The sequence below is a fragment of the Oncorhynchus keta genome, chromosome 5 (genome assembly GCF_023373465.1).
Source record: "Oncorhynchus keta strain PuntledgeMale-10-30-2019 chromosome 5, Oket_V2, whole genome shotgun sequence".
NCBI classification, from domain to species: Eukaryota; Metazoa; Chordata; class Actinopteri; order Salmoniformes; family Salmonidae; genus Oncorhynchus; species Oncorhynchus keta.
The window spans coordinates 25,911,721-25,938,162 of record NC_068425.1 but is presented as its reverse complement, the minus strand read 5'-3'; the positions used below and the strand labels follow the sequence as shown (position 1 = coordinate 25,938,162).

General features: G+C 45.1%; 1 protein-coding gene across 1 annotated transcript in view; it reads left to right on the top strand.

Annotated features, from left to right (window-relative positions):
* Positions 1–26,442, top strand: part of LOC118374088 (transient receptor potential cation channel subfamily M member 4-like) — a 63,742-nt gene that overhangs the window by 34,729 nt on the left and 2,571 nt on the right. Inside the window, exons 7-25 of the mRNA XM_035760447.2 lie at positions 1,385–1,449; positions 1,572–1,811; positions 1,996–2,098; positions 2,196–2,314; positions 2,707–3,006; positions 3,165–3,266; positions 5,332–5,460; positions 6,425–6,554; positions 6,982–7,127; positions 7,334–7,446; positions 8,440–8,541; positions 8,641–8,920; positions 14,331–14,446; positions 17,434–17,566; positions 22,806–22,980; positions 24,094–24,262; positions 25,595–25,776; positions 25,947–26,079; positions 26,305–26,377. Coding sequence (XP_035616340.2) covers positions 1,385–1,449; positions 1,572–1,811; positions 1,996–2,098; positions 2,196–2,314; positions 2,707–3,006; positions 3,165–3,266; positions 5,332–5,460; positions 6,425–6,554; positions 6,982–7,127; positions 7,334–7,446; positions 8,440–8,541; positions 8,641–8,920; positions 14,331–14,446; positions 17,434–17,566; positions 22,806–22,980; positions 24,094–24,262; positions 25,595–25,776; positions 25,947–26,079; positions 26,305–26,377 — 2,810 coding nt within the window. The remainder of the gene's footprint in view (positions 1–1,384; positions 1,450–1,571; positions 1,812–1,995; positions 2,099–2,195; positions 2,315–2,706; positions 3,007–3,164; positions 3,267–5,331; positions 5,461–6,424; positions 6,555–6,981; positions 7,128–7,333; positions 7,447–8,439; positions 8,542–8,640; positions 8,921–14,330; positions 14,447–17,433; positions 17,567–22,805; positions 22,981–24,093; positions 24,263–25,594; positions 25,777–25,946; positions 26,080–26,304; positions 26,378–26,442) is intronic.

Genomic DNA, 26,442 nt, shown 5'->3' with positions numbered 1-26,442 from the left:
AACTCAACTGGTGAGCAACCAATGGGAGTTTCTATCGTTGACATCATGGCTACACTGTAAAAAAATATATATATATATATATATGTTGATTCAACATACAATTGTAAGGCAACCAGCTGCAATAGGATTGTGTTTGCTCAACATTTGGACAATAAGTTACACAATCATTGTCTGAAGACGGTGAATCATCACTGCAGAAACAATAAATATTGGGAAGAGCACATCATTCTGGTGCATGCGCAGGAAGACCATGGTAATCTTCTCTGTATCAACCCAATTTTAATATGTTCCCGGATGGATCGGTCACAAACGAGTAGTGGAGATTTCCTGTAAAAAAGCCAACATAACCAACAGCGTTATTCTGTGAGTTGAGTGGACTTCAAATGGACAAGAATTTGAGCTAATAAAGTTTGTTGACTCAACAAACTCTGTTCAAAGTGAGCTGAATTTGAAAAAGTTTGAGTAAAATTACATTCATATTTGCCTTTGGTAGGCAACACTGTATGTTGGTTCAGCTATGCTGTAGAAATGTTGAGCAAACTCACAATCCTATTGTAGCTGTTTCACTACACTCACAATAACATCTGCTAAACACGTGTATGTGACCAATAACATTTAATTTGTTTGCCTTACAATTGTACATTCAATCAACAAATTCGAAGTGAGTCGAATTTGAACAATCTTGTTGAGTAAAACTACAAATGTTTGTTTTCTCAAAACCATGCCTATTATTGTCATACAGTGTCTCCCAGCATGCTCTATTGCAGGTTGATTTTCAGATATTTTTTTCTTTCAATACCTGTGTTTTTGCATGTACATTGATTGGTTGATTACACAAACATAAAAACAATATCTAAACTAACCCATCTGTTAGTAATTGTACTTTTTGCACCTGTTTCTGAGATGGCTGTTCCAGTTATATGATTTAGGTAGTCTCGATACATTTTCCTTGCCCTGGCAGTCATTCTCAAAGCGGGTGATTCAAAGTGCCAATTGTTGTATAGTCTCACCCTGGCCGGAATTACACATCACATGGCCTGTCTGGTCCAAAAAAGCCACGAACCCCGGCACACCTGCACAGCTCAGGCTAACAGAGTTGGCATGGGTTCAAGTCCACTGCCCTTCTGACTTGCAATCTCTCCTAGTCATGGGAGTTCCGAGTATTTTATGTGGGCCACATTATTGTGCTCCATTTAGTATAAGAGCCGCGTCATTTAGCTCCAAATGGCCCCTCATTCAAAATGGATATTATGGATATTCATATGAGTAGTAAATCATGAAACATTCACACATTGACATTAATATGATGGACATTCACAATGACATCGGATCCATGACTAAAAATGTCTCCCCACACCCCTTCCCTGTACCTGTTATCTTCCAGATAGTGGCAGTATAGAGATTCCTGTGCTGTGTATGCTCATCTCAGGGGAAGCTGCCATGCTGAAGGTAAGCTATTACAACATCACTATCATCACTTAACTTTACTGTCCATGTCCGGAACATTCCCTTCTCCCCCCAAACACTCTCTCCCTCCCTTAAAAAAAAATCTGTCTCTCTCCCTCCCCCAGAGGGTGGATCTCTCTCTGAGGAAGGCTACTCCCTGGCTGGTGTTGAATGGTTCTGGTCCAGCGGCAGACCTTATCTGTGAGCTGCTGGATGCCCTGTCAGCTGTGCCGATGAGCTGCACCTCTCCCCCGCCAGAGGGTGAGGGGAGCGAGAGCCCCAGCGCGGAGCTGCGCGAAAGAACCCGTGAGAGGGTCAAGAGGCACTTCCCTGCCGAGGCAGACCGGGAGAAGCTTGTGGACAGGGTGCGTGTGGGATAGGTGGGGTGTGTGTGAGTGAGCACTTCATCATACTGCTTATTTCTCTTCCTCTCTCCTCCTTTGTTTTTCTATCTCTCTATGTCTCTCTCTCCCCCCTCTGTCTCTCTCTCTCCCCTCTTTCTCTCTCTCTCCCCTCTTTCTCTCTCCTTTGTTTTCTTTCTTTCCCCAGGCTCTGAGTATCTACCAGAACAGAGATCTGATCACAGTGTTCCACGGGGAGCAGGACAGTCCTGATGATTTTGACACTGTGCTACTGAAGGCTCTGGTCAGAGGTAGGTGTGCGTGAGTTGTGCATTTGCTGTCTGTTGACAAATATGTTGAACATGATCCTGGTCAAACTATTCACTCATTCAATGTCATTTCTGTCAGCCAGTAAACGTGTGTCCAGCGACGCCAGTGAGTACACAGAGGAGCTAAAGCTTGCAGTAGCCTGGAACAGGGTGGACATCGCTAACAGTGAACTCTTCAATGGAGACATCCAATGGAGGGTGAGCTGCTCCTCATTTCTGACTCCACTGTTTAACTCCATTTATTTTCTGTAATGTTATTTAGTTGACAGGGCATTTATTCTATTCAAAACGACAGAAAGACTTTACCTTTCCAACTTCTCTGTATCTGATAACATGAGGAACATAAGGAACGGCTTCAGAGAGGTTTCATAAGGAACAATACAGAGAAGGTGGGCTGGTGTTGAAGGGAAGGGAAGTTGGAACAATAAAGAGAAGATGGGCTGATGGTGAAGGGAAGTTGGAAATCAGAACAATTTCCAATTTGTGAAGCGTTCCTTTATTTTCTCACTCGGCAGGATGTTATTGTTTCACTTTTGACAGACAGACAGAGAGAGATATGTTTATAAAAACGCCCTCCCATCCTCCCGCAGTACGAGGACCTGGAGGACTCCATGACGGACGCACTGATCAACAACAAGCCCCAGTTTGTACGTCTCTTCAACGAGAACGGCCTCAACATTCTGGACTACCTGACCTACCAGCGTCTGGAGGGTCTGTACCGCTCGCTGTCCAACAGCTCTCTGGCCTACATGCTTCTCCAGCGACACCTCACAGAGAGGCAGAGCCTGGCCAGATCCCTTCCCACTGTCCCCTGCTCTCCGGACGAGCCGAAACCCCTCAAGAGCCCCATATCAGGACCCTCCTCTGCCAAAGAGCTCAGCTTGTATGAGGTGAGGAGGGGTTGCACTTTATTTTATGGTACAGAAATGACTAGGTACAGTATGTATTGAGAATTTATTGATAAAAACACTCTGTGTAGAGTTGAGGCGCATTTCCTTTAATTTAGGTGTTTTGTTCTCCGTTATATGTGACTCGCCTCTCCCTCCAGGTGTCGCGGCTACTATGGGACATCCTGGGAGATGTGTGTCAGCCCTTCTACTACGGTCCTCTGGGTTTGGACCAGAGCACCAGCACCTGGAGAACACTGAAGGTAATGGCTGCCATAGCTGCGTTCCAAATAGCACTCTATCCCCTATACACTCTCAGAAAAAAAGTTGCTAAGTAGAACTATGTAGGATTCTTCAGCTTGTTTCCATATGGAAACCGTTTTTGGTTATATCTAGAACCATTAAATAAATGGTTCTACCAGGAACCCCTCTTTTCGTCTAAACCCATTGGGCACAGACATCAGTTCAATATCTATTTTTGATTTACATTTGGTTGAGTTGTCAACTAACTTGAATTCAATGTAAAATCAAGAACAAATGTCACCATGACATTGTATTTAGGTTAGAAGTAAGGTGTCAAAAATACTAAATTCCCTTACCTTGATGACTTTTTGCAAATCCAATCAGTTGGAATTTTTTTGTTTTCTTGAAATGATGTGGAAACAGCATTGATTCAACCCCTTTTTGCCCAGTGGGAAGGTTCTTCCTAGAACCATCTATGAAAAGTTCTAACAAGAACCCTTTTATCTTTGATGGTTCAACCAGCCTTATTATCCTTTAAAATAAACCACCTCTTTTTGACAATACAATACATGCTGTATATAATGCCTTACTTTTGAGGGCCTATATACCCTAACACAGTGTTCTGAAGCTCCCGGATTACAGGCCACATTAGGCCTGCAAATCACACTGGAATTCATAGTGATCTCGCTCTCTGTTTGCCGATAAGAGTAAAACTTTTAAACCGCCGCCGGGCCAGATGGAATACCAGGACGGGTTCTCAGGGCATGCGCAGACTAGCTGACAAGTGTCTTCACTGACATTTTCAATCTCTCTTTGTCCCAGTCTATAATACTTACATGTTTCAAGCTGACCACCATTGTCCCTGTTACCAAGAACTCCAAGGTAACCTGCCTAAATGCCTATCGTCCCGTAGCACTCACATCTGCAATTATGAAGTGCTTTGATAGGCTGGTCATGACACACGTCAACACCATCATCCCAGAAACCCTGGACCCACTCTAATTTGCATACCTCCTCAAAAGATCCACAGATGACGATATCTCAATTGCACTTCACATTGCTTTCTCCACCTGAACACCGAACACTAGTTCGGTGTTCAACACCATAGTTCCCTTCAAGCTCATCACCAAACTTGGGACCCTGAGACTGAACGCCTCCCTCTGCAACTGGACTTCCTGACAGGCTAGCCCCAGGTGGTAAGGGTAGGCAACAACACCTCCGCCACACTGACCCTCAACATGGGGGCCCCTCAGGGGTGTGTGCTCAGTCCCTTCCTGTACTTCCTGTTCCCCCATGACTGTGTGGCCACGCACAATTCCAACACCATCATCAGAGAATTAGCAGTGTGGTGCCAGGAAAACAGCATCTCCCTCAATGTCCCAAGACCAAAGAGCTGATTGTAGACTACAGGACATTTAAATGTAAGTGCCTTTGAACAGGGTATGGCAGTAGGTGCCAGGCGCAACATTCAACAGTTTCCCATGTGTATCAAGACTGGTCCACCACCCAATGGACATCCAGCCAACGTGACACAACTGTGGGAAGCATTTGAGTCAACATGGGCCAGCATCCCTGTGGAATGATTTTGACACTTTGTAGTCCATGCACAAACAAATTGAGACTGTTCTAAGGGCAAAGGGGGTGCAACTGAATATTAGGAAGGTGTTCATAATGTTTTGTACACTGTTGATTTACGCCATACTGTGTATACACGCACACACTACACTTTCACACAAACACAAACACACCCCCCTCCCCCCACACCTGTGCGCATAGTGATGTCACACACACTTTCACACACACACTTTCACACTCATTAAAACAATTCCAAGAGTGTTTAGGGCACTACCAGAGCACATTAATTACAAATGCATCTGTTGTCAATGACAAGGTCCAGTGATATGTACTAACTAGGCCTACTTACTAGGCCTGTAGACTCCACCAATATAGTTGAATTTTCAACGCTGCTTCGGTGAACCCACTTTATCACTGGTCATAGAATGTAACTGTGACTGCTGTGCTAACCAGGCTGTATTTACTCTCACCCTATCTGTCTTTATGTACTGTCTCTCTCCCCTCTCTCAGCAAGTCAATAAGTTGTTACTGGGGGATTGTCTGTATAGGGAGCAGCGCTGTGTCCATCCCTGGGCCTCTCTGTTCATCTGGGCTGTGCTGCAGAACCGCAGCGAGATGGCTGTCTACTTCTGGGAGATGGTAATTGATTAATGAATGATTTTATTAAACTTTAATCTGACAAGTTAAGTCAGTTAAGAACGTATGAATCTCTATCCCCTTTTTCTTTGCGACAGATTTTCCATTTAGTTTTGTCACCTTTTTTTAGAGGGGGGGGGGGGTGTTTACAGGAACAAAAACAACCATAGAAATTCATACAAAGATTTCCCCACCTCAGTTCCCACCCCGCCTAGCCCCCCGCCCCCACCAGAAGAAAGCATGCCTCCCTCACCCTTGTGGTTCTTTTAGGAGATTCTGACATTTGAAGTTGGCAGGGGAAAGCGTGGCGGTCAGACTAGCTCATATATCGAATATCTATTTTATTGATTAAAGAAAACAGAGGTGTAGATAATAGTATGAAATTGATTCATGACAATGATTTATGCCTGTTTGACTAGAAAGTGTACGCTTTTGCTTTAGGATTAGGTGCTTGCCAGGCATAAATGAGATTGTAATCAGAGAGTATATGTTGGAGAGCCTTGGTTGCATGTGGATAATAACCCCACTGTGAACAGTTCTCCCCTCCCTATCCACCCCCCCCCCCTTCGCTCGAGGGCTGATGGTTATTTCCTCATAATCAATCTCTCAGATAGTAGTGGCCACCTCTTTTTGTTGTGTGGTTTTGAAAGCCACCATGTTACCACAGGTGAATTGTGAACAGACAGAATATGCCAGCTGCAAGAGCTAAATAGACCTGCTATTGTTCCTTGTAATACAGTGAACATCCCACACCTTAATGTGATGATACTGTATGTGTTGACAATTATTTGAAAATAAGTCTGTTAATTCATAGTTCTTTTGCAAAAGAAAGCCACAAGAAAGCCAAGCGTTTCAATGCATGCCCCCGGAACCGGAACTCTGACATGTTACTTATGTTAAAACAATCCCCTTTTTCTTTCTCTCTCGCACTTTCTCTTGCTTTCTCTCTTTCTCTCTCTCTCTCTAGGCAGGGGAGTCTGTCCTCAGTGCTCTGGCAGGCTGTAAGATTCTGAGGGAGCTGTCTAAGCTTGAGAGTGAGACGGCAGCCAAGCTCTCTCTGAAGGAGCTAGCACAGAAGTTTGAGAACTTGGCCAATGGTGGGCTAGCCTTATTCCAAATGTTTAGCTAGTTTGATACTTAATGTGATGGGCTGCTCCCTTTCTGATTCCCCAATTAAAGCCTAGACAGTCAAGGTATCCAATTAATGCCTAGGGGCATTTATCTGTTTTGCATACAAGTGAGCATCTTGTATTTTGTGAGTGAATTTACACCCCATAATGCCTAGTAGCGACTCCGGATCAGAATGCAAGGGACCACCTGTTCGAAAAGTCTGCTGGAGGGCATCCCAGTCTGGGGCCATTTGAAATGTTTTCACACTCAAGGCCTGTAGGATGAGGATGGAAGCAAACCAATTTGCACCCCTTATTCCTAATGAGAAACCCAATGTGAAAACCTGTGACCCGTTTCCTCTCATTAGACTTGTTCAGTGAGTGTTGAGTATTAACCCTTTTATTGTCTCTCTAGAAGTGTTCAGTGAATGCTATCAGAGCAGTGAGAGTCGCTCTTTCAACCTCCTTATAAGACAGTCTCTGGTGTGGGGCGAAGCTACCTGTCTGGAGATGGCCACCGCAGCCGATGCCCGCCTCTTCTTCAGTCACGATGGCTTGCAGGTCTGTATTAAACCAGGGGATCAGAAGTCAAGGTGTGTGTGTGCGCGTGCGTATGTGTGTGAATCTGTGTGTTTGTGTGATCTGTATGTTCACATTCATCTTTATAAAACTAACCAAATTTCCAGAGTGTGTGTGTATTAGAATGTGAAGGGTGGTTAATTGAAGTTTTTCAGGACTAACTCTGCTCCTACCTCTTCCCCTGGCAGTCTCTGCTGTCTCAGATCTGGTGGGGAGACATGGAGAGGAGCACAGAAGTCTGGAAACTGATCCTCTCCTTCTTCTTACCCCCCCTCATCTACACCAACCTCATCAGCTTCAGGTTAGTGGCTACCTGTCTGAGCATTTCCAATCCATTAAGCATTAAGATATAGAGAGGATTGGCTGCCCACTTTGAACAAATACTACAGTTTACTATAGAGTACTACAGTATTTACAATATAATACTGTAGTAAACTTTACTATTCTAACAGAGGATTTGAGCGGTCAGAAATCCCATTCATTGCTTACCGTCCACATTCCCCCGCTTCGCTAAAAACCCTCACTGCTCACAGGAAAAAATAACTATCACTCCAAATTCGCTCCATTCATTTTTATTTAAAAACTTAATTTAACTACTTACTTAAAAATCATACAATGTGATTTTCTGGATTTTTGTTTTAGATTCCGTCTCTCACAGTTGATGTGTACCTATGATAAAAAAAATACAGACCTCAACATGCTTTGTAAGTAGGAAAATTTGCAAAATCGGCAGTGTATCAAATACTTGTTCTCCCCACTGAATATGTATCTACTTCCCCAGAGTTGGATGTTACAGGACTAGCTAGCATGCTAACTGTTCCTGTAGACATCCAGTCACACACTAGTTAGCATTGGCTGGTGAAACTATGTCTAACTTTCTTCATACTGGACAGAGACATTCCATTTTTATCCACGGTGGTATTCTGTTACAGATTGTGATATTCATAAAAAATCATTTTCAAATGGGCATTTTCTATTTCCCCGGACCCCTGCAGTACGTCCACGGACCCCAGTTTGAAAACCCCTGCAGTATACAGTCTGCAATGACAATAACTATAGTAATACTAAAGTATTTACACTATAGTAAACTATAGTAATTTTTCATGTGGTTGGTGGTGAAGGGGAATAAAGTTTCCAGTATGTGGCAAATGGCCAATATGTAAAGCATTCCTTATTTTCCTCATAGGGTGTGAATTTGAGAAATGAAGCTGGTGGTGAAGGAAAGTTTCCTCTGCGCAATGTCTGTCTGTCAGTTTATCAGCTCTCTCTATCTCTACCTCTCTCTCTTTCTCAGGGAACCTGAGGAAGAGGGGAAGACTGAGCAGGTGCCCCATGGTCAAGACACAGACAGTCTGGACGGAGTCGATGCCACCATGGTCTCCCTCACCGACACGATGTAAACGCACACACGCATGCACGCTCGCACGCATGAATGCACGCTCGCACGCATGAATGCACACACAAAAAGTCATTATTCTAATTCTTGTCCTCTCAGGGATGAGGATGCTGAGGAATATGCGGCTGTAAGGGTCAATATGAAAGGTGCCCCCTCCTCCAATCCTAAGAGGCCGTTCGTACTGCTACGCTGGAGGGAGTTCTGGTTCGCGCCCGTCACGGCGTTTCTAGGCAACGTGCTGATGTACTTCCTGTTCCTCAGCCTGTTTGCTTACGTCCTATTGTTGGACTTCAAGCACCCGCCCCCTCACGGCCCGTCCACCTTAGAGTTTGTTCTCTACTTCTGGGTCTTCACCCTGGTCTGTGAGGAGTTTCGACAGGTAGGACGCATCGCATGTAAACACACACAGAACATATACATATATATATAGTCTGTTCAAAAATGATTGGCACCATTGATAAATATCGAACTCTATTGTATGCTCAAGTTTTTTTACAATTATATTATTTTACACTCTCTGTCCTTTGCCTAGTCACTTCACCCCTACCGATATGTACATATCTATCTTACCTCGTACCCCTGCACATCAACTCGGTACTCCCTGTACTGTATCATGATATTTGTTATTGTTATTTTTACTCATTATTGGTATTTGTTATTCACTGTGGATTGATTCCTCGTGTCAGTATTGAATTATTATTTATTTTTTCTTGATCTTTAACTCCGCATTGTTGGAAAAGGACCCATAAGTAAGCGTTTCACTGTTAGTCTACACCTGTTGTTTATGAAGCATGTGACGAATAACATTGGATTTGAAAGAAGGATGCATATGCAGAACCTACTGTAAAATATGGCAGTGGATCTTTTGTTATGGGGCTGTTTTGCTTCTTACTGGTCCTGGTTCCCTTAAGTTCAACGGCATCATAAAAAGTCTGCCAAGTACCAGGATATTGTAGCTAAAAACCTGGTTGCCTCTGCCAGGAGGCTGAAACTTGACCGTAAGGGGATCTTCCATCAAGACAATGCATATATCCAAATTCCACAAAGAAATGGTTAATTTGCCACAAAATCAACGTTTTGCAGCTGACATCGGTCTCTGGACAAACCTGTGGTTTGAATTGAAGAGGGCAGTTGTTATGCAAAGACCAAAGGATATCAAAGTTCTGGAAAGATTCTGCATGGAAGATGGATCCCTCTCAATGTGTTCTCCAATCTCATAAAACATTATGGAAAAAGGCTAAGTTGTCAGGGTTTTCCTGTAGAGGAGGACCAAAACGCAGCGTGGTTATATTGACTCATGTTTAATCAAAAACGGATAAACATGAACACTACAAAACAATGAACGTGGAAAACCAAAAACAGCCCTATCTGGTGCAAAACACAGAGACAGGAACAATCACCCACAAAACCCAACACAAAACAGGCTACCTAAATATGGTTCCCAATCAGAGACAATGACTAACACCTGCCTCTGATTGAGAACCATATCAGGCCAAACATAGAAATAGACAAACCAGACACACAACATAGAATGCCCACCCAGCTCACGTCCTGACCGACACTAAAACAAGGAAACACATACGAACGATGGACGATGGACAGAACGCGACAGAACCCCCCCCAAGGTGCGGACTCCGAACGCACAACCTAAACCTATAGGGGAGGGTCTGGGTGGGCATCTCTCCGCGGTGGCGGCTCTGGCGCTGGACGTGGACCCCACTCCATAATTCTCTTAGTCCACCTCCTTAGTGTCCCTTGAGTGGCGACCCTCGCCGCTAACCTTGGCCTAGGAAACCTAACAATGGGCCCCACTGGACTGAGGTAGCTCAGGACCGAGGGGAAGCTCGGGACCGAGGGGAAGCTCGGGACCGAGGGGAAGCTCGGGACCGAGGGGAAGCTCGGGACCGAGGGGAAGCTCGGGACCGAGGGGAAGCTCGGGACCGAGGGGAAGCTCGGGACCGAGGGGAAGCTCGGGACCGAGGGGAAGCTCGGGACCGAGGGGAAGCTCGGGACCGAGGGGAAGCTCGGGACCGAGGGGAAGCTCGGGACCGAGGGGAAGCTCAGGCAGGTTGATGGATCTACCAGATCCTGGCTGACTGGTGGATCCTGGCCGACTGGCGGATCCTGGCTGAATGGCGGATCTAACTGATCCTGGCCGACTGGCGGATCCTGGCCGACTGGCGGATCCTGGCAGTTCTGGCAGATCCTGGCACTGGCGGATCCTGGCACACTGGCGGATCCTGGCACACTGGCGGATCCTGGCTGAATGGCGGATCCTGGCTGAATGGCGGATCTAACTGATCCTGGCAGACTGGCGGATCCTGGCTGACTGGCAGATCCTGGCTGACTGGCAGATCTGGCAGATCCTGGCCGACTGGCAGATCCTGGCCGACTGGCACTTCTGGCGGATCCTGGCTGAATGGCGGATCTAACTGATCCTGGCTGACTGACAGATCCTGGCTGACTAGCAGATCCTGGCGAATCCTGGCAGACTGGCGGATCCTGGCAGACTGGCGGATCCTGGCAGACTGGCGGATCCTGGCGGCGCTGGGCAGACTGGCGGCACTTGCGGCGCTGGGCAGACTGGCGGCGCTGGGCAGACTGGCGGCACTGGCGGCGCTGGGCAGACTGGCGGCACTGACGGCGCTGGGCAGACTGGCGGCTCAGACGGCGCTGGGCAGACTGGCGGCTCAGACGGCGCTGGGCAGACTGGCGGCTCAGACGGCGCTGGGCAGACTGGTGGCTCAGACGGCGCTGGGCAGACTGGCGGCATTGGCGGCGCTGGGCAGACAGGAGAAAAAGGCTCTGGTAGCGCTGGACTGAGGGGCTCTGGCGCCTCTGGCATGAGGGGCGGTAGCTCTGACAGTGCCGGACAGGCTAGAGACACTGGCTGCGCTGGAGAGGAGGAAGGCTCCGGCAGCGCTGGACAGGCGGGACGCACTGTAGGCCTGATGCGTGGTGCTGGCACTGGTATGCCGTGCATACTATGCCAAACCAACAGCTTTCTTTCTACTCTGTCCAATACATCCTCCACACTCTCAGACTCAGCACTCTGCTTCACCGACAGCTCCAATTCCATCCATGGCTCTGCCCAGGGTCCTTCTCCATCAAGGATCTCCTCCCAAGTCCAGTTATCCAAATAGTGCAGCATCTCCCACTGCTGCTGCTCCTGTTGCTGCTGCCTCTGTTCCTTCTCCTGCTGCTGCTTTTGCCGTTGCCCGTTACCACGCCGCTTGGTCCTTGGTTGGTGGGTGATTCTGTCAGGGTTTTCCTGTGGTGAAGTAGAGGAGGACCAAAACGCAGCGTGGTTATATTGACTCATGTTTAATCAAAAACGGATAAACATGAACACTACAAAACAATGAACGTGGAAAACCAAAAACAGCCCTATCTGGTGCAAAACACAGAGACAGGAACAATCACCCACAAAACCCAACACAAAACAGGCTACCTAAATATGGTTCCCAATCAGAGACAATGACTAACACCTGCCTCTGATTGAGAACCATATCAGGCCAAACATAGAAATAGACAAACCAGACACACAACATAGAATGCCCACCCAGCTCATGTCCTGACCAACACTAAAACAAGGAAAACACATACGAACGATGGACAGAACGTGACATAAGTGCTGTTATCCTTGCAACGGGGGGTGGACAAAGTATTGAAAACAGGGACCCTAGCCAATCATTTTGACAGGTTCTTTTTGAGATTTTGTTGTATTACTTGTTAAAGGTGCAATACGGGATTTTTTTGTTGTCGAATCTTTGCATTGTAATTTCAGAAAATGTCCATAATATACTGTATCTGCTGCTAATAGCAGAATGATGGTGTTTCACAGTATTACTCATCCGTAAGTGTTGTGATCGGCTGTGATATTTGCCTATTCATATCTCCCACCAGAGTGGCATCTGTTGTCAAACTGGGAAAGCTGTTCCGACTTTGTGGCTGTGTTATCTAGTGGAAATCATTGTACCATCTATATCTCTGTGAAATATATTTTCAATGAGACAAAATATAGTTTTTAAGCTGGTGGACCAAAAGGGGTACAATAAGTCGTGGCTGAGTGTGTGCGTGGTGGTGAGTGTGTGCGTGGTGGTGAGTGTGTGCGTGGTGGTGAGTGTGTGCGTGGTGGTGAGTGTGTGTATGTATCTTCAGCAATTTTTTGGGGCCTTTCTCAGAAACCGCCTGGCATGTACGTCCCCCAGTGATGCAATGGGCCATCCGCACCACCCTCTGTAGGGCATTCTGGTCGACGTTGGTGCAGTTGCCATGCAAGTGATACAACCAGTCAGGCTGCTCTCGATGGTGCAGCTATAAAAGGATCTGATTGGCCATGCCAAATCGTTTCAGCCTCCTGCTGGGTTGAGAAGACCATGTTAATTAAGTCCTCAGTGATGTGGACACAGAGGAACTTGAATCGCTCTTCCTCTTGCTCTCACTCTACAGTCCCGTGAAAAAGTATTTGCCCCCTTTCATATTTTCTGTATTTTTCATAATGAATGTTATCAACCAAAACCTAAAATTAGATAAAGTGAACCTGAGTTTACAAATAACAACAAAGCTTGAATCATATTTTATTTATTTAATTAACAAAGTTATGCAACACCCAATTCCCCTACGTGAAAAAGTAATTGCCCCCTTACTCTCAATAACTTGTTGTGCCACCTTTAATGGCTGCAACCAAATGCTTCCTGTGGTTGTTGATCATCGCTGTGGAGGAATTTTGGCCCATTCTTGCATGTAGAATTGCTTTAGCGCAGCGACATTTGTGTTTTTTCAAGCAAGAACTGCTTGTTTCTAGTCCTGACAAAACATCTCAATTGGGATTAGGTCTGGACTTTGACTAAGCCATTCCAAAACTTCAAATGTGTTTCTTTTGAACCATTTTCATGTAGACTTGATTGTGTGTTTTGGATCATTGTCTTGCTGTATGACCCAGCTGCACTTCAGCTCACAGACGGATGGCCTGACATTCTCCGATAGAATTCTCTGATACTGAGTGTAATTCATGGTTCCTTCTATTAAGGCAAGTTGTCCAGGTCCTGGGGCAGCAAAGCATTCCCAAACCATCACACTACCACCACCATGCTTGACCGTTGGTATGAGGTTATTACTGTGGAATGGCCAGACCTAATCCCTATTGTGTCAGGACTTGAAGAGAGCAGTTCATGCTTGAAAACCCACAAATGTCGCTGAGTTCAAATCAAATGTATTTGTCACATACACATGGTTAGCAGATGTTAATGCGAGTGTAGCGAAATGCGTGTGCTTCTAGTTCCGACAATGCAGTAATAACCAACCAAGTTGAAGCAGTTCTGCATGGAAGAGTGGGCCAAAATTCCTTCCTCCTCTTTTTTTTCGTCGTGAGCGATCGATCAACAACTACAGAAAGCGTTTGGTTGGAGATATTGCTGCTAAATGTGAAACAACCAGTTATTGAGTGTAAGGGGGCAATTACTTTTACACACAGGGGCATTGGGTGTTTGCTAACTTTGTTTATGAAACACATGTTATAAGTATGTAATTGTTGTGTTATTTGTTCACTCAGGTTCCCTTGATCTAATATTAGCTTTTGGTTAAATGTTCAACATCCAAAATATGCTAAAGTGAAGAACATTTGAAAGGAGGCAAATACCTTTTCTTAGCACTCTGTGTATATATATGTATATATAGCTCAATATGTATTTTTTGGTCATCTTTATCAAGGCTGCCATTCATTTTGGAGATGACAATAAAAATAATTGTTATTGCTCTCCCTCCCTTTCTGTCCTTCTCTCTATCAGACATTCTTCAGGGGCAGCACTACTTTATATCAGAGGATGAAGCTCTACATCCAGGACATGTGGAATAAGTGTGACATCACAGCTATCTCACTCTTTGCACTGGGCATGTGCTGCAGGTGTGTGTTTTTACATATGTGCACGTGTTTGTGTCTGTGTCGACATAACAGCTTTTTAAAATGTCTAATATTAGTTTTTTTTCCTATCACTTTGGCACGTTTTCCAGATGTAAGTGGTATATTTTTCAAAACTCTGGTAGGTACAAAACTCTAAGCTGATTACACTTTCTCCCTGTCTTATGTTCAGAACCTTTGATTGAGCATTCATTGGGGTTTCATACATCTTTCACACCTGAGTCATTCATGCAAAATCAAAGTTTTGTCTGTGAAATACCATGAAAACAAAAACATGTGTCACCAGTTTATAGACTCACCATTGAGTCATTCTAACTACCATTTAATCCAATAGCAAAAAATACAAGATAAACATTTCAAAACGGTTATTTTTGAAGTACTGACGAAGAAAATATCATTTTCCATACAATATATTACTTTTTTTTATACAATCATTTGTATCCAATGGCAGGTTCTGAGCATGTTGAGAAATATGTCAGTCTTAGTTTCATTATTCTTATACAGTACATAGGCAGTTAACCCACTGTTCCTAGGCCGTCATTGAAAATAAGAATTGGTTCTTAACTGACTTGCCTAGTTAAATAAAGGTAAAATAAAAACATACGTTAATGATCAGAAATAGGGGTATTGTAACACAGTTGGCTGAATGATGCCTTTTCTGCCTGATGAAACATGTACAAGATCACCTTTTCTACATGACTTGTCAACTGATTCAGTATTGCCTGTCTCTCTGCTTGAAATTCACCAGCTCATCAGATAGTGGAATATATTGTTATATACAACCCAGTTATTTCAGCAGTGCATTCTAAATCAAATCAAATCAAATCAAATTTATTTATATAGCCCTTCGTACATCAGCTGATATCTCAAAGTGCTGTACAGAAACCCAGCCTAAAACCCCAAACAGCAAACAATGCAGGTGTAAAAGCACGGTGGCTAGGAAAAACTCCCTAGAAAGGCCAAAACCTAGGAAGAAACCTAGAGAGGAACCGGGCTATGTGGGGTGGCCAGTCCTCTTCTGGCTGTGCCGGGTAGAGATTATAACAGAACATGACCAAGATGTTCAAATGTTCATAAATGACCAGCATGGTCGAATAATAATAAGGCAGAACAGTTGAAACTGGAGCAGCAGCAGTCAGGTGGAATGGGGACAGCAAGGAGCCATCATGTCAGGTAGTCCTGGGGCACTGTCCTAGGGCTCAGGTCCTCCGAGAGAGAGAGAAAGAAAGAGAGAATTAGAGAGAGCATATGTGGGGTGGCCAGTCCTCTTTTGGCTGTGCCGGGTGGAGAGTATAACAGAACGTGGCCAAGATGTTCAAATGTTCATAAATGACCCAGCATGGTTGAATAATAGTAAGGCAGAACAGTTGAAACTGGAGCAGGAGCATGGCCAGGTGGACTGGGGACAGCAAGGAGTCCTCATGTCAGGTAGTCCTGGGACATGGTCCTAGGGCCCAGACCAGTTGAAACTGGAGCAGCAGCATGGCCAGGTGGACTGGGGACAGCAAGGAGTCATCATGTCAGGTAGTCCTGGGGCATGGTCCTAGGGCTCAGGTCCTCCGAGAGAGAGAAAGAAAGAGAGAAGGAGAGAATTAGAGAACGCACACTTAGATTCACACAGGACACCGAATAGGACAGGAGAAGTACTCCAGATATAACAAACTGACCCTAGCCCCCGACACATAAACTACTGCAGCATAAATACTGGAGGCTGAGACAGGAGGGGTCAGGAGACACTGTGGCCCCATCCGAGGACACCCCGGACAGGGCCAAACAGGAAGGATATAACCCCACCCACTTTGCCAAAGCACAGCCCCCACACCACTAGAGGGATATCTTCAACCACCAACTCACCATCCTGAGACAAGGCCGAGTATAGCCCACAAAGATCTCCGCCACGGTACAACCCAAGGGGGGCAACCCAGACAGGCCGACCACAACAGTGAATCAACCCACCCAGGTGACGCACCCCCCAGGGACGGCACGAGAGAGCCCCAGCAAGCCAGTGACTCAGCCCCGTAACAGGGTTAGAGGCAGAGAATCCCAGTGGAAAGAGGGGAACCGGCCAGGCAGAGACAGCAAGGGCGGTTCGTTGCTCCACTACACTATAATTCCACTGTGTCCTATTGAAAAACAATGGCTGATGGAGAATGATGAGTATTTACAGCCACGTCCATATATACGATTCGGTTTTACCTTCCAACTTAAAGGGTAGGTAGCTTAAACGTAACCACATGTAACATATGGATTTGCATTAGTATTCGCATCAAAAGTCCCAATGTGAAGTTACATGTTGCTTTTCTGTTTTTCAAGTTATTATATAAAACCGATCAGAGTGCCAAAGTCAATTTTGGAAAATGTTTTTGTGGAGTGTGACATTTATATGAAGGACCCAGCAAGCCATGCTATTCCCAGTAATGTAAATTCCAACAAATAACTTAATGTGTAACTTCAAATGAAACCAAATCGTTTACACACGACTACTAGTTTCATTTACATTTTCAGACAACTTACAAGCAAATACTTTACGAATGTATTGTTACAAATCAGCTTGCAAGGTTGCTAGCCAACTAGCCTGCTAACGTTAGCCCTACCAGCCTGCTGTCTACAAACCACCACAGACCGATGCTGGCACTAAAACCCCGCTCAGTGAGCTGTATACCACCATAAGCAAACAGGAAAACGCTCATCCAGAGGCGGCACTCCTAGTGGCCGGGGACTTTAATCAGCTTGACCTAATTTCTATCAGTATGTTAAATGTGCAACCAGAGGGGGAAAGATTCTAGACTACCTTTACTCCGCACACAGAGACGCGTACAAGCTCTCCCTCGCCCTCAATTTGGCAAATCGGACCATAATTCTATCCTCCTGATTCCTGCTGGAAAATACATATTTTCAACATCCGAAAAATAAGTATTTTCAATACTTTCATTCAGAACCGTCTATAACCATGTGTTTTTTGTGTGTTCTAGAATGTTCCCATGGTCCTATGAATTTGGCCGGGCTGTGATGGCTGTGGACTACATGGTGTTTACCCTCCGTCTCATCCACATATTCGCCATCCACAAACAGCTGGGACCCAAGATCATCATCGTTGAAAAAATGGTGAGGGCTTTCTAAAAAGAGGGATAAAACCCTTTTTACTGCAGTGCATCTAGATCAGGGATTGACAACTTTCATGGTTGTGAGGGCCACAAAAGGGCTCTGCATACCCACAAACATGTAGTCAAAGTCCTAGCCTTAAAGCTTTTTGGGAGCCCTAGCGAAATGTAGTTTTAGAGTTCATTTCCTGCAATTTTACACATTTTGCCATGGGCATAGAGAAAATGTTGCAAGTTTGCTACAATTTGAGAGAAAGAAAATGAGATGGGGTGGAGATGAAGAATCTCATGTAAAATATACTTATTTTGATTTGTGTAACACTTTTACTATTATTCTACAATGTTAAAATTATGAAAACCTTGAGTTTTGAGTAGGTGTGTCAACTTTTGACTGGTATTGTATGTATGTGTATACAGTGCCTTCGAAAAGTATTCAGACCACTTGACTTTTTCCACATTACGTTAAGTTAAGCCTTATTCTAAAATGTATTGAATACATTTTCCCCTCATCAATCTACACACAATACCCCATAATGACAAAGCAAAAACAGGTTATTAGACTTTTTTAAAGTTAAAAAACTGAAATATTACATTTACATAACTATTCTGACCCTTTATTCAGTACTTTGTTGAAGCAGCTTTGGCAGCAATTACAGCCTCGAGTCTTCTTCGGTGTGACGCTACAAGCTTGGTACAACTGTATTCGGGGAGTTTCTCCCATTCTTCTCTGCAGAACATCACGAGCTCTGTCACGTTGGATTGGGAGCATTTCTTCACAGCTATTTTCAGGTCTCTCTAGAGATGTTTAATCAGGTTTAAGTCCAGGCTGTGGCTGGGCCACTCAAGCACATTCAGAGACTTGTCCCGAAGCCACTCCTGCGTTGTCTTGGCTGTGTGCTTAGGGTCGTTGTCCTGTTGGAAGGTGAACCTTTGCCCCAGTCTGAGGTCCTGAGAGCTCTGGAGCAGGTTTTCATCAAGTATCTGTGTACTTTGCTCCGTTCATCTTTGCCTCGATCCTGACTAGTCTCCCAGTCCTTGCTGCTGAAAACATCCCCACAGCATGATTCTGCCACCACCATATTTTACCGTAGGGATGGTGTCAGGTTTCCTCCAGACGTGACACTTGTCATTCAGGCCAAATAGTTCAATCTGGGTTTCATCAGACCAGAGAATCTTGTTTCTCCTGGTCTGAGAGTCTTTAGGTGGCTTTTGGCAAACTCCAAGCGGGCTGTCATGTGCCTTTTACTTAGGAGTGGCTTCCGTCTGGCCACTCTACTATAAAATCAAATCAAATTTTATTGGTCACATACACATGGTTTGCAGATGTTAATGTGAGTGTAGCGAAATGCTTGTGCTTCTAGTTCCAAAAGTGCAGTAATATCTAACAAATCGAACAATTCCCGAAAAAGACCTAATACAAACATCTAAAAGGGCAAATGAGAATATGTACATATAAATATATGGATGAGCAATGGCCGAGCGGCATAGGCAAGGTGCATTAGTTGGTATAAAATACATTACTCATATCACATGTATATACTGTAAGATATGGAAACATTATTAAAGTGCATTATTTAATGTGGCATTGTTTTAAAGTGACTAGGGATCCATTTATTAAAGTGTTCAGTGATTGGGTCTCAATACAGTATATACATGTGATATGAGTAATGTAAGATATGTAGACAGTATTATAGTGGCATTATTTAGAGTGGCATTGTTCTAAGTGACTAGTGATCCATTTATTTAAGTGTCCAGTGATTGGTTCTCAATGTGGGCAGCAGCCTCTCTGAGATAGGTGATAGCTTTTTAGCAGTCTGCTGGCCTTGAGATAGAAGCTGTTTCTCAATCTCTCGGTCCCAGCTTTGAGGCACCTGTACTGACCTCGCCTTCTGGATGGTAGCGGGGTGAACAGGCAGTGGCCCGGGTGGTTGTTGTCCTTGACAATCTTTTTGGCCTTCCTGTGCTGTAGGTGTCATGGAGTGACTATGCATTTGCTGAACAGAGAGTAGCAGAAGCGTAAAAAGAGGGGTTGGCGGGTGGTGGGACACAATGCAGATAGCCCGGTTAGCCAATGTGCGGGAGCACTGGTTGGACGGGCCAATTAGGTAGTATGTACATGAATGTATAGTTAAAGTGACTATGCATATAAGATAAACAGAGAGTAGCAGCAGCGTAAAAGAGGGGTTGGGGGGGGCACACACAATGCAAATAGTCCGGGTATCCATTTCGTTACCTGTTCACGAGTCTTATGGCTTGGTGGTAAAAACTGTTGAGAACCCTTTTTGTCCTAGACTTGGCACTCCGGTACCGCTTGCCATGCGGTAGTAGAGATAACAGTCTGTGGCTGGGGTCTTTGACAAATTTTAGGGCCTTCCTCTGACACCGCCTGGTGTAGAGGTCCTGGATGGCAGGCAGCTTAGCCCCAGGGATGTACTGGGCCGTACGCACTACCCTCTGAAGTGCCTTGCGGTCGGAGGCCAAGCAATTGCCATACCAGGCAGTTATGCAACCAGCCAGGATGCTCTCGATGTTGCAGCTGTAGAACCTTTTGAGGATCTGAGGACCCATGCCAAATCATTTTAGTTTCCTGAGGGGGGAATAGGCTTTGTCATGCCCTCTTCACAACTATCTTGGTGTGTTTGGACCAATCTAGTTTGTTGTTGATCTGGACACCAAGGAACTTGAAGCTCTCAACCTGCTCCACTACAGCCCCGTCGATGAGAATGGGGACGTACTCGGTCCTCCCTTTCCTGTACTCCACAATAATCTCCTTAGTCTTGGTTACGTTGAGGGATAGGTTGTCATTCTGGCACCACCCAGCCAGGTCTCTAACCTCTTTCCTATAGGCTGTCTCGTCGTTGTCAGTGATCAGGCCTACCACTGTTGTGTCGTCAGCAAACTTAATGATGGTGCTGGAGCCGGCCCTGGCCATGCAGTCATGGGTGAACATGGAGTACAGGAGGGGACTGAGCACGCACCCCTGGGGAGCTCCAGTGTTGAGGATCAGCGTGGCAGATGTTTGCTACCTACCCTGACCACCTGCGGGTGGCCTGTCAGGAAGCCCAGGATCCAGTTGCAGAGGGAGGTGTTTAGTCCCAGGATCCTTAGCTTCGTGATGAGCTTTGTGGGCACTATGGTGTTGAACGCTGAGCTGTAGTCAGTGAACAGCATTCTCACATCGGTGTTCCTTTTGTCCAGGTGGGAAAGGGCAGTGTGAAGTGCAATAGAGATTGCATCATCTGTGGATCTGTTTGGGCGGTATGCAAATTGGAGTGGGTCTAGGTTTTCTGGGATAATGGTGTTGATGTGAGCCATTACCAGCCTTTCATAGCTACGGACGTGAGTGCTACGGGTCTGTAGTTATTTAGGCAGGTTGCCTTTGTGTTCTTGGGCACAGGGACTATGGTGGTCTGTTTGAAGCATGTTGATATTACAGACTCAATCAGGGACATTTTGAAAATGTCAGTGAAGACACCTTCCTGTTGGTCAGCACATGCCCGGAGCACACGTCCTGGTAATCCATCTGGCCCCGCGGCCTTGTGTATTTTGACCTGTTTAAAGGTCTTACTCACATCGGCTACGGAGAGCGTGAGCACACAGTTGTCCGGAACAGCTGATGCTCTCATGCATGCCTCAGTGTTGCTTACCTCGAAGTTTGCACCCGGTGATGTGTTGTGCAGACGGCACCACCCTCTGGAGAGCCTTGTGGTTGAGAGCGGTGCAGTTGCAGTACCAGACTGTGATACAGCCCGACAGGATGCTCTCGATTGCATCTGTAAAAGTTTGTCAAGGTTTTGGGAGACGAGACACATTTCTTCAGCCCCCTAAGGTTGGAGAGGCGCTGTTGTGTCTTCTTCACCACACTGTCTGTGTGGGTGGACCATTTCTGTTTGTCTATGATGTGTATGCCCAGGAACTTCAAAGTTTTCCACCTTCTCCACTGCTGACCCTTCAATGTGGATAGGGGAGTGCTCCCTCTGCTGTTTCCTGAAGTCCACGATCATCACCTTTGTTTTGTTGACGTTGAGTTAGAGGTTGTTTTCCTGACACCACACTCCGAGTGTTTTTGCTCTGACATGCACTGTCAACCGTGGGACTTTTTATATAGACAGGTGTGTGCCTTTCCAAATCCTTTCCAATCAATTTAATTTACTACAGGTGGGCTCCGATCAAGTTGTAGAAACATCTCAAGGATTATCAATGGAAACCGGATGCACCTGAGCTCAATTTCGAGTCTCATAGCAAAGGGTCTGAATACCTATGTAAATAGAAAATTGTTAATACATTTCTAAGAACCTGTTTTCACTTTGCCATTATGGGGTATTGAGTGTAGATTTTTTTTCTTCATTTAATCATTTTTTTAATAAGGCTGTAATGTAACAAAATGTGGAAAAAGTCAATGGTTTGAATACTTTACGAAGGCACTGTGTGTGTGTGTGTGTGTGTGTGTGTGTGTGTGTGTGTGTGTGTGTGTCATTGAGTCTGATAGAATAGGCAGCGCCATCGAGGCCATCTCCATTTTGAAGTAGTCAATTTCCTTTTACAACTTCTATGAGTTCACAAACAAACTGAAAAGGTGCACACAAACCACCCTGAGTTTGTTGTTTGAACAGGTATATAGCCAAGGTTTGCGATTTAATTCCACTTGCAATTTTGGAATCTTTGCTCACAAGCATAATTCATTGTCTGATCCCTCCTAATACCCGGATTGAATCATGTAATCCTTTCTTAACCAATTGGAAGTCCCACCCATTTGACTACTTAAAAATGGTGAAAGTCCATATTGGTGCTGCCATGCTAAAACTGTATTTTGGGAAGTAGAGTCCCCAACCTGTCTAGCAAAAATATTCAGACCCCTTGGATTTCTTCACATTTTATTAACATTGATTTAATTGTAATTTTTTTTTGTCAACAATTTACTCAAAATAATCTGTCAAAGTGGAATATATATATATATAATTTCTATTATTCTTTTATAAAAGAGAAAATCTCCCACTTTAACATTTTGAGTATTTTGTTGACAAGAAATTACAAATAAAAATTACAAATAAATCTATTTTAATCCCACTTTGTAAATCCAAGGGGCCTGGATACTTTTGTAAAGCACTGTCTATGGTCTAGATCCAGGTGCTGGTTTTGGCAGCGACAACTAATATCCAAAAACAAGTTTTAAAAACTGCACTAGAGAAAACAGACAATGTCATTTTCTCCTCTTAATATTCTGTTCCCCTCCTGATTGGCAGATGAAGGATGTCTTCTTCTTCCTCTTCTTCCTGGCGGTGTGGCTCATGGCCTACGGCGTAGCCAATCAGGCGCTGCTCTACTCCTACGATCCTCGTCCCGGTTGGATCTTCCGCCGAGTGTTCTACAGGCCATACCTGCACATATTTGGACATATCCCCATTCATGAAATGGATGGTGTGTTAATGTTTGTGTACGAATGTGGTTTGCATGTAACATAGTACAGGTAACTGCCAAAATAAAGGAAACACTTGAGTAAATGAGGTGGTTGGAAAGTAGGTGGTTCCCAAGTTAATTAAACAATTACCATACAATCATACTTAGGGTCATGTACAAACATGCCCAGTTGGCCATTATTTTGGCTACCATGGCTAGAAGAGATCTGTGACTTTGAAAGAGGGGTCTGAAAGGAAGATAGGAGATTTAATGTGTGTGTCCACAAAACACCAAATGATGGAATTTCTCATGGATTAAAAGGTGTTGTATCCCTCCAATAGAGTTCGAGACACTTGTAGAATCTATGTCAAGGCACATTGAAGCTGTTCTGGCTCGTTGTGGCCCAACGCCTTATTAAGACATTTTATGTTGGTGTTTCCTGAGTGTAATAAACATTAAGGACAACTTCCTAATATTGAGTTTACCCTCAGAACAGCCTGAATTTGTCAGGGCATGTACTCTACAAGGTGTCGAAAGTGTTCCACAGGGATGCTGGCCCATGTTGGCTCCAATGCTTCCCACAGTTGTGTCAAGTTGGCTGGATGTCCTTTAGGTGGTGGTGGAAACTGTTAAGCGTGAAAAACACAGCAGCATTGCAGTTCTTGACACAAATCGTTGCACCTGGCACCTACTACCGTAACCTGTTCAAGGGCACTTAAATATTTTGTCTTGCCCATTCACCCTCTGAATGGCACACACACAATCCATGTCTCAAGGCTTGAAAATCATTCTTCAACCTGTCTTCTCCCCTTCATCTTCACTGATTGAAGTGGATTTAGCAAGTGACATCAATAAGGGATATCTTTCACCTGGATTCACGAGTCAGTCTATGTCATGGAAAGAGCAGGTGTTCCTAATGTTGTGTATACTCAGTGTGGATGTGTATACCTGCCTCTCTCTTTCTCGGTTCCTCTATCTCTGTATCCCATCGAAATTCCCTCCAACCTCTGCCCAATCTACGCTCTTTGTTGTACCATTTTAAATATTTATTCTGCACACCCTTCCCCCTGCTCCTTCCCATCCCTTTTGAACTCTCACCGTCTCCCTCCCTCCTCTTCCTCTGTCTGTCTGTAGCTGATAAACTGGAGGAGGGGATAGAGTGCACCAATAACGTCACCCTGATCGAGGCAGGGGCCGAGCCCTGCACGAGTACCTATGCTAACTGGCTGGTGGTCATCTTATTGGTCATCTTTCTGCTGGTCACCAACATCCTGTTGGTCAACCTGCTCATTGCCATGTTCAGGTAACGGACCCTCTCGGTCTGTCCCTCTCTCACTCTCTGTCCCACTTTCATACTCTGTCCCTCTTTCACTCTCTGTCCCTCTTTCACTCTCTGTCCCTCTTTCACTCTCTGTCCCTCTTTCACTCTCTGTCCCTCTTTCACTCTCTGTCCCTCTTTCACTCTCTGTCCCTCTTTCACTCTCTGTCCCTCTTTCACTCTCTGTCCCTCTTTCACACTCTGTCCCTCTTTCACACTCTGTCCCTCTTTCACTCTCTGTCCCTCTTTCACTCTCTGTCCCTCTTTCACTCTCTGTCCCTCTTTCACTGTCTGTCCCTCTTTCACACACTGTCCCTCTTTCACACACTGTCCCTCTTTCACACACTGTCCCTCTTTCACACTCTGTCCCTCTTTCACACTCTGTCCCTCTTTCACTCTCTGTCCCTCTTTCACTCTCTGTCCCTCTCACTCTCTGTCCCTCTTTCACACTCTGTCCCTCTTTCACACTCTGTCCCTCTTTCACACTCTGTCCCTCTTTTACTCTCTGTCCCTCTTTCACTCTCTGTCCCTCTTTCACACTCTGTCCCTCTTTCACTCTCTGTCCCTCTTTCACTCTCTGTCCCTCTTTCACTCTCTGTCCCTCTTTCACACTCTGTCCCTCTTTCACACTCTGTCCCTCTTTCACACTCTGTCCCTCTTTCACACTCTGTCCCTCTTTCACACTCTGTCCCTCTTTCACACTCTGTCCCTCTTTCACACTCTGTCCCTCTTTCACTCTCTGTCCCTCTTTCACACTCTGTCCCTCTTTCACTCTCTGTACCTCTTTCACACTCTGTCCCTCTTTCACTCTCTGTCCCTCTTTCACTCTCTGTCCCTCTTTCCCATCTAGCACCCCACCATATGCCTGTTTTCACTCTATTCACTCTATTGTGTGTCCCCTTGAGAGATCATCACTCATTCAATAGACCGCTTTAATCCGTGGGCTGAATTCCTGAATTCATCTTATCTTATCTAGTTCCTTACTGTTGTTGTATTTAAATTAATCAACTTGATAGACTTTTAAAGTGTTATATTTGATACTAGCCCTACATGTTTGAGTGTTGTCAAAATGCCATATATTTTTCTAGCTCTGTCATTGGGGCCCAAAACATCATTAACCAAAAAGTATAATAAAATCAATCATTGGTTATATGAGCGGGAGTCACCTATTCCCTGATATTCTGCCTGTAAACCATTTCTTGCTTTCCTTCCTTCCTTCCTTCCTTCCTTCCTTCCTTCCTTCCTTCCTTCCTTCCTTCCTTCCTTCCTTCCTTCCTTCCTTCCTTCCTTCCTTCCTTCCTTCCTTCCTTCCTGTAGTTACACATTCTCCAAAGTGCAGGAGCACAGCGACACCCACTGGAAGTTCCAGCGCTACAACTTGATCGCAGAGTACCACTCTAGACCCTGTCTGGCTCCACCCTTCATCATCCTCTCCCACCTCCACCTCTTCATCAAGAGACACATCCGCAGGATCCCCTCTGTCAAGATCAAACACTTTGGTTAGAGACTGGGGGAGGGAGACAGAGGACGGGAGACCAATGATCAGATAATTCACTTCCAGTATTTTAGAAGTCCACTTCCATTGTCCTTCAAGAGTATTTTTCTCATTTTCTCTTCGTCTCATTTTCTTTGTTCTTCCCTCTTTCCCCCTCCTCTATCCCTTCTTCAGTTCTGGATATCCGTGGCAGGCAGGCCAGTAGACTGAACACATGGGAGGCCATCCAGAAGGAGAATATACTGTCTGCCCAGAACAAACGAGAGCGAGAGAAAGACTCCGAGAGACTCAAACGCACCTCTGTCAAGTCAGACATCGCTCCATCTCTCACCCTCGTCCACTTATTTATGTCATCGACTAAATGCCAGATTCATTTATGAATAGAATGTTGTAGATTGATTGTCTTCTTGTGTTAGGGATCGGGTCAATTACATTTTAAAGTCATGAATCAAACTAATTAATACACTTCCTAAATTGATTGAGAAGTGATATGTGAATTGACCTCTAATCTGTGTTGTGGTTGTGTCTGAAGGGTGGACAGTGTCCTAAAGCAGATGGCAGAGATCCGGGACCACGGCCACAGGCTAAGAATACTGGAGGCAGAGGTCAGTGTCAGCCTGGGCTGCTGCCCGCAGCAGGGGGGGCTTAGTGTGTGTATCTGTGCACGCAC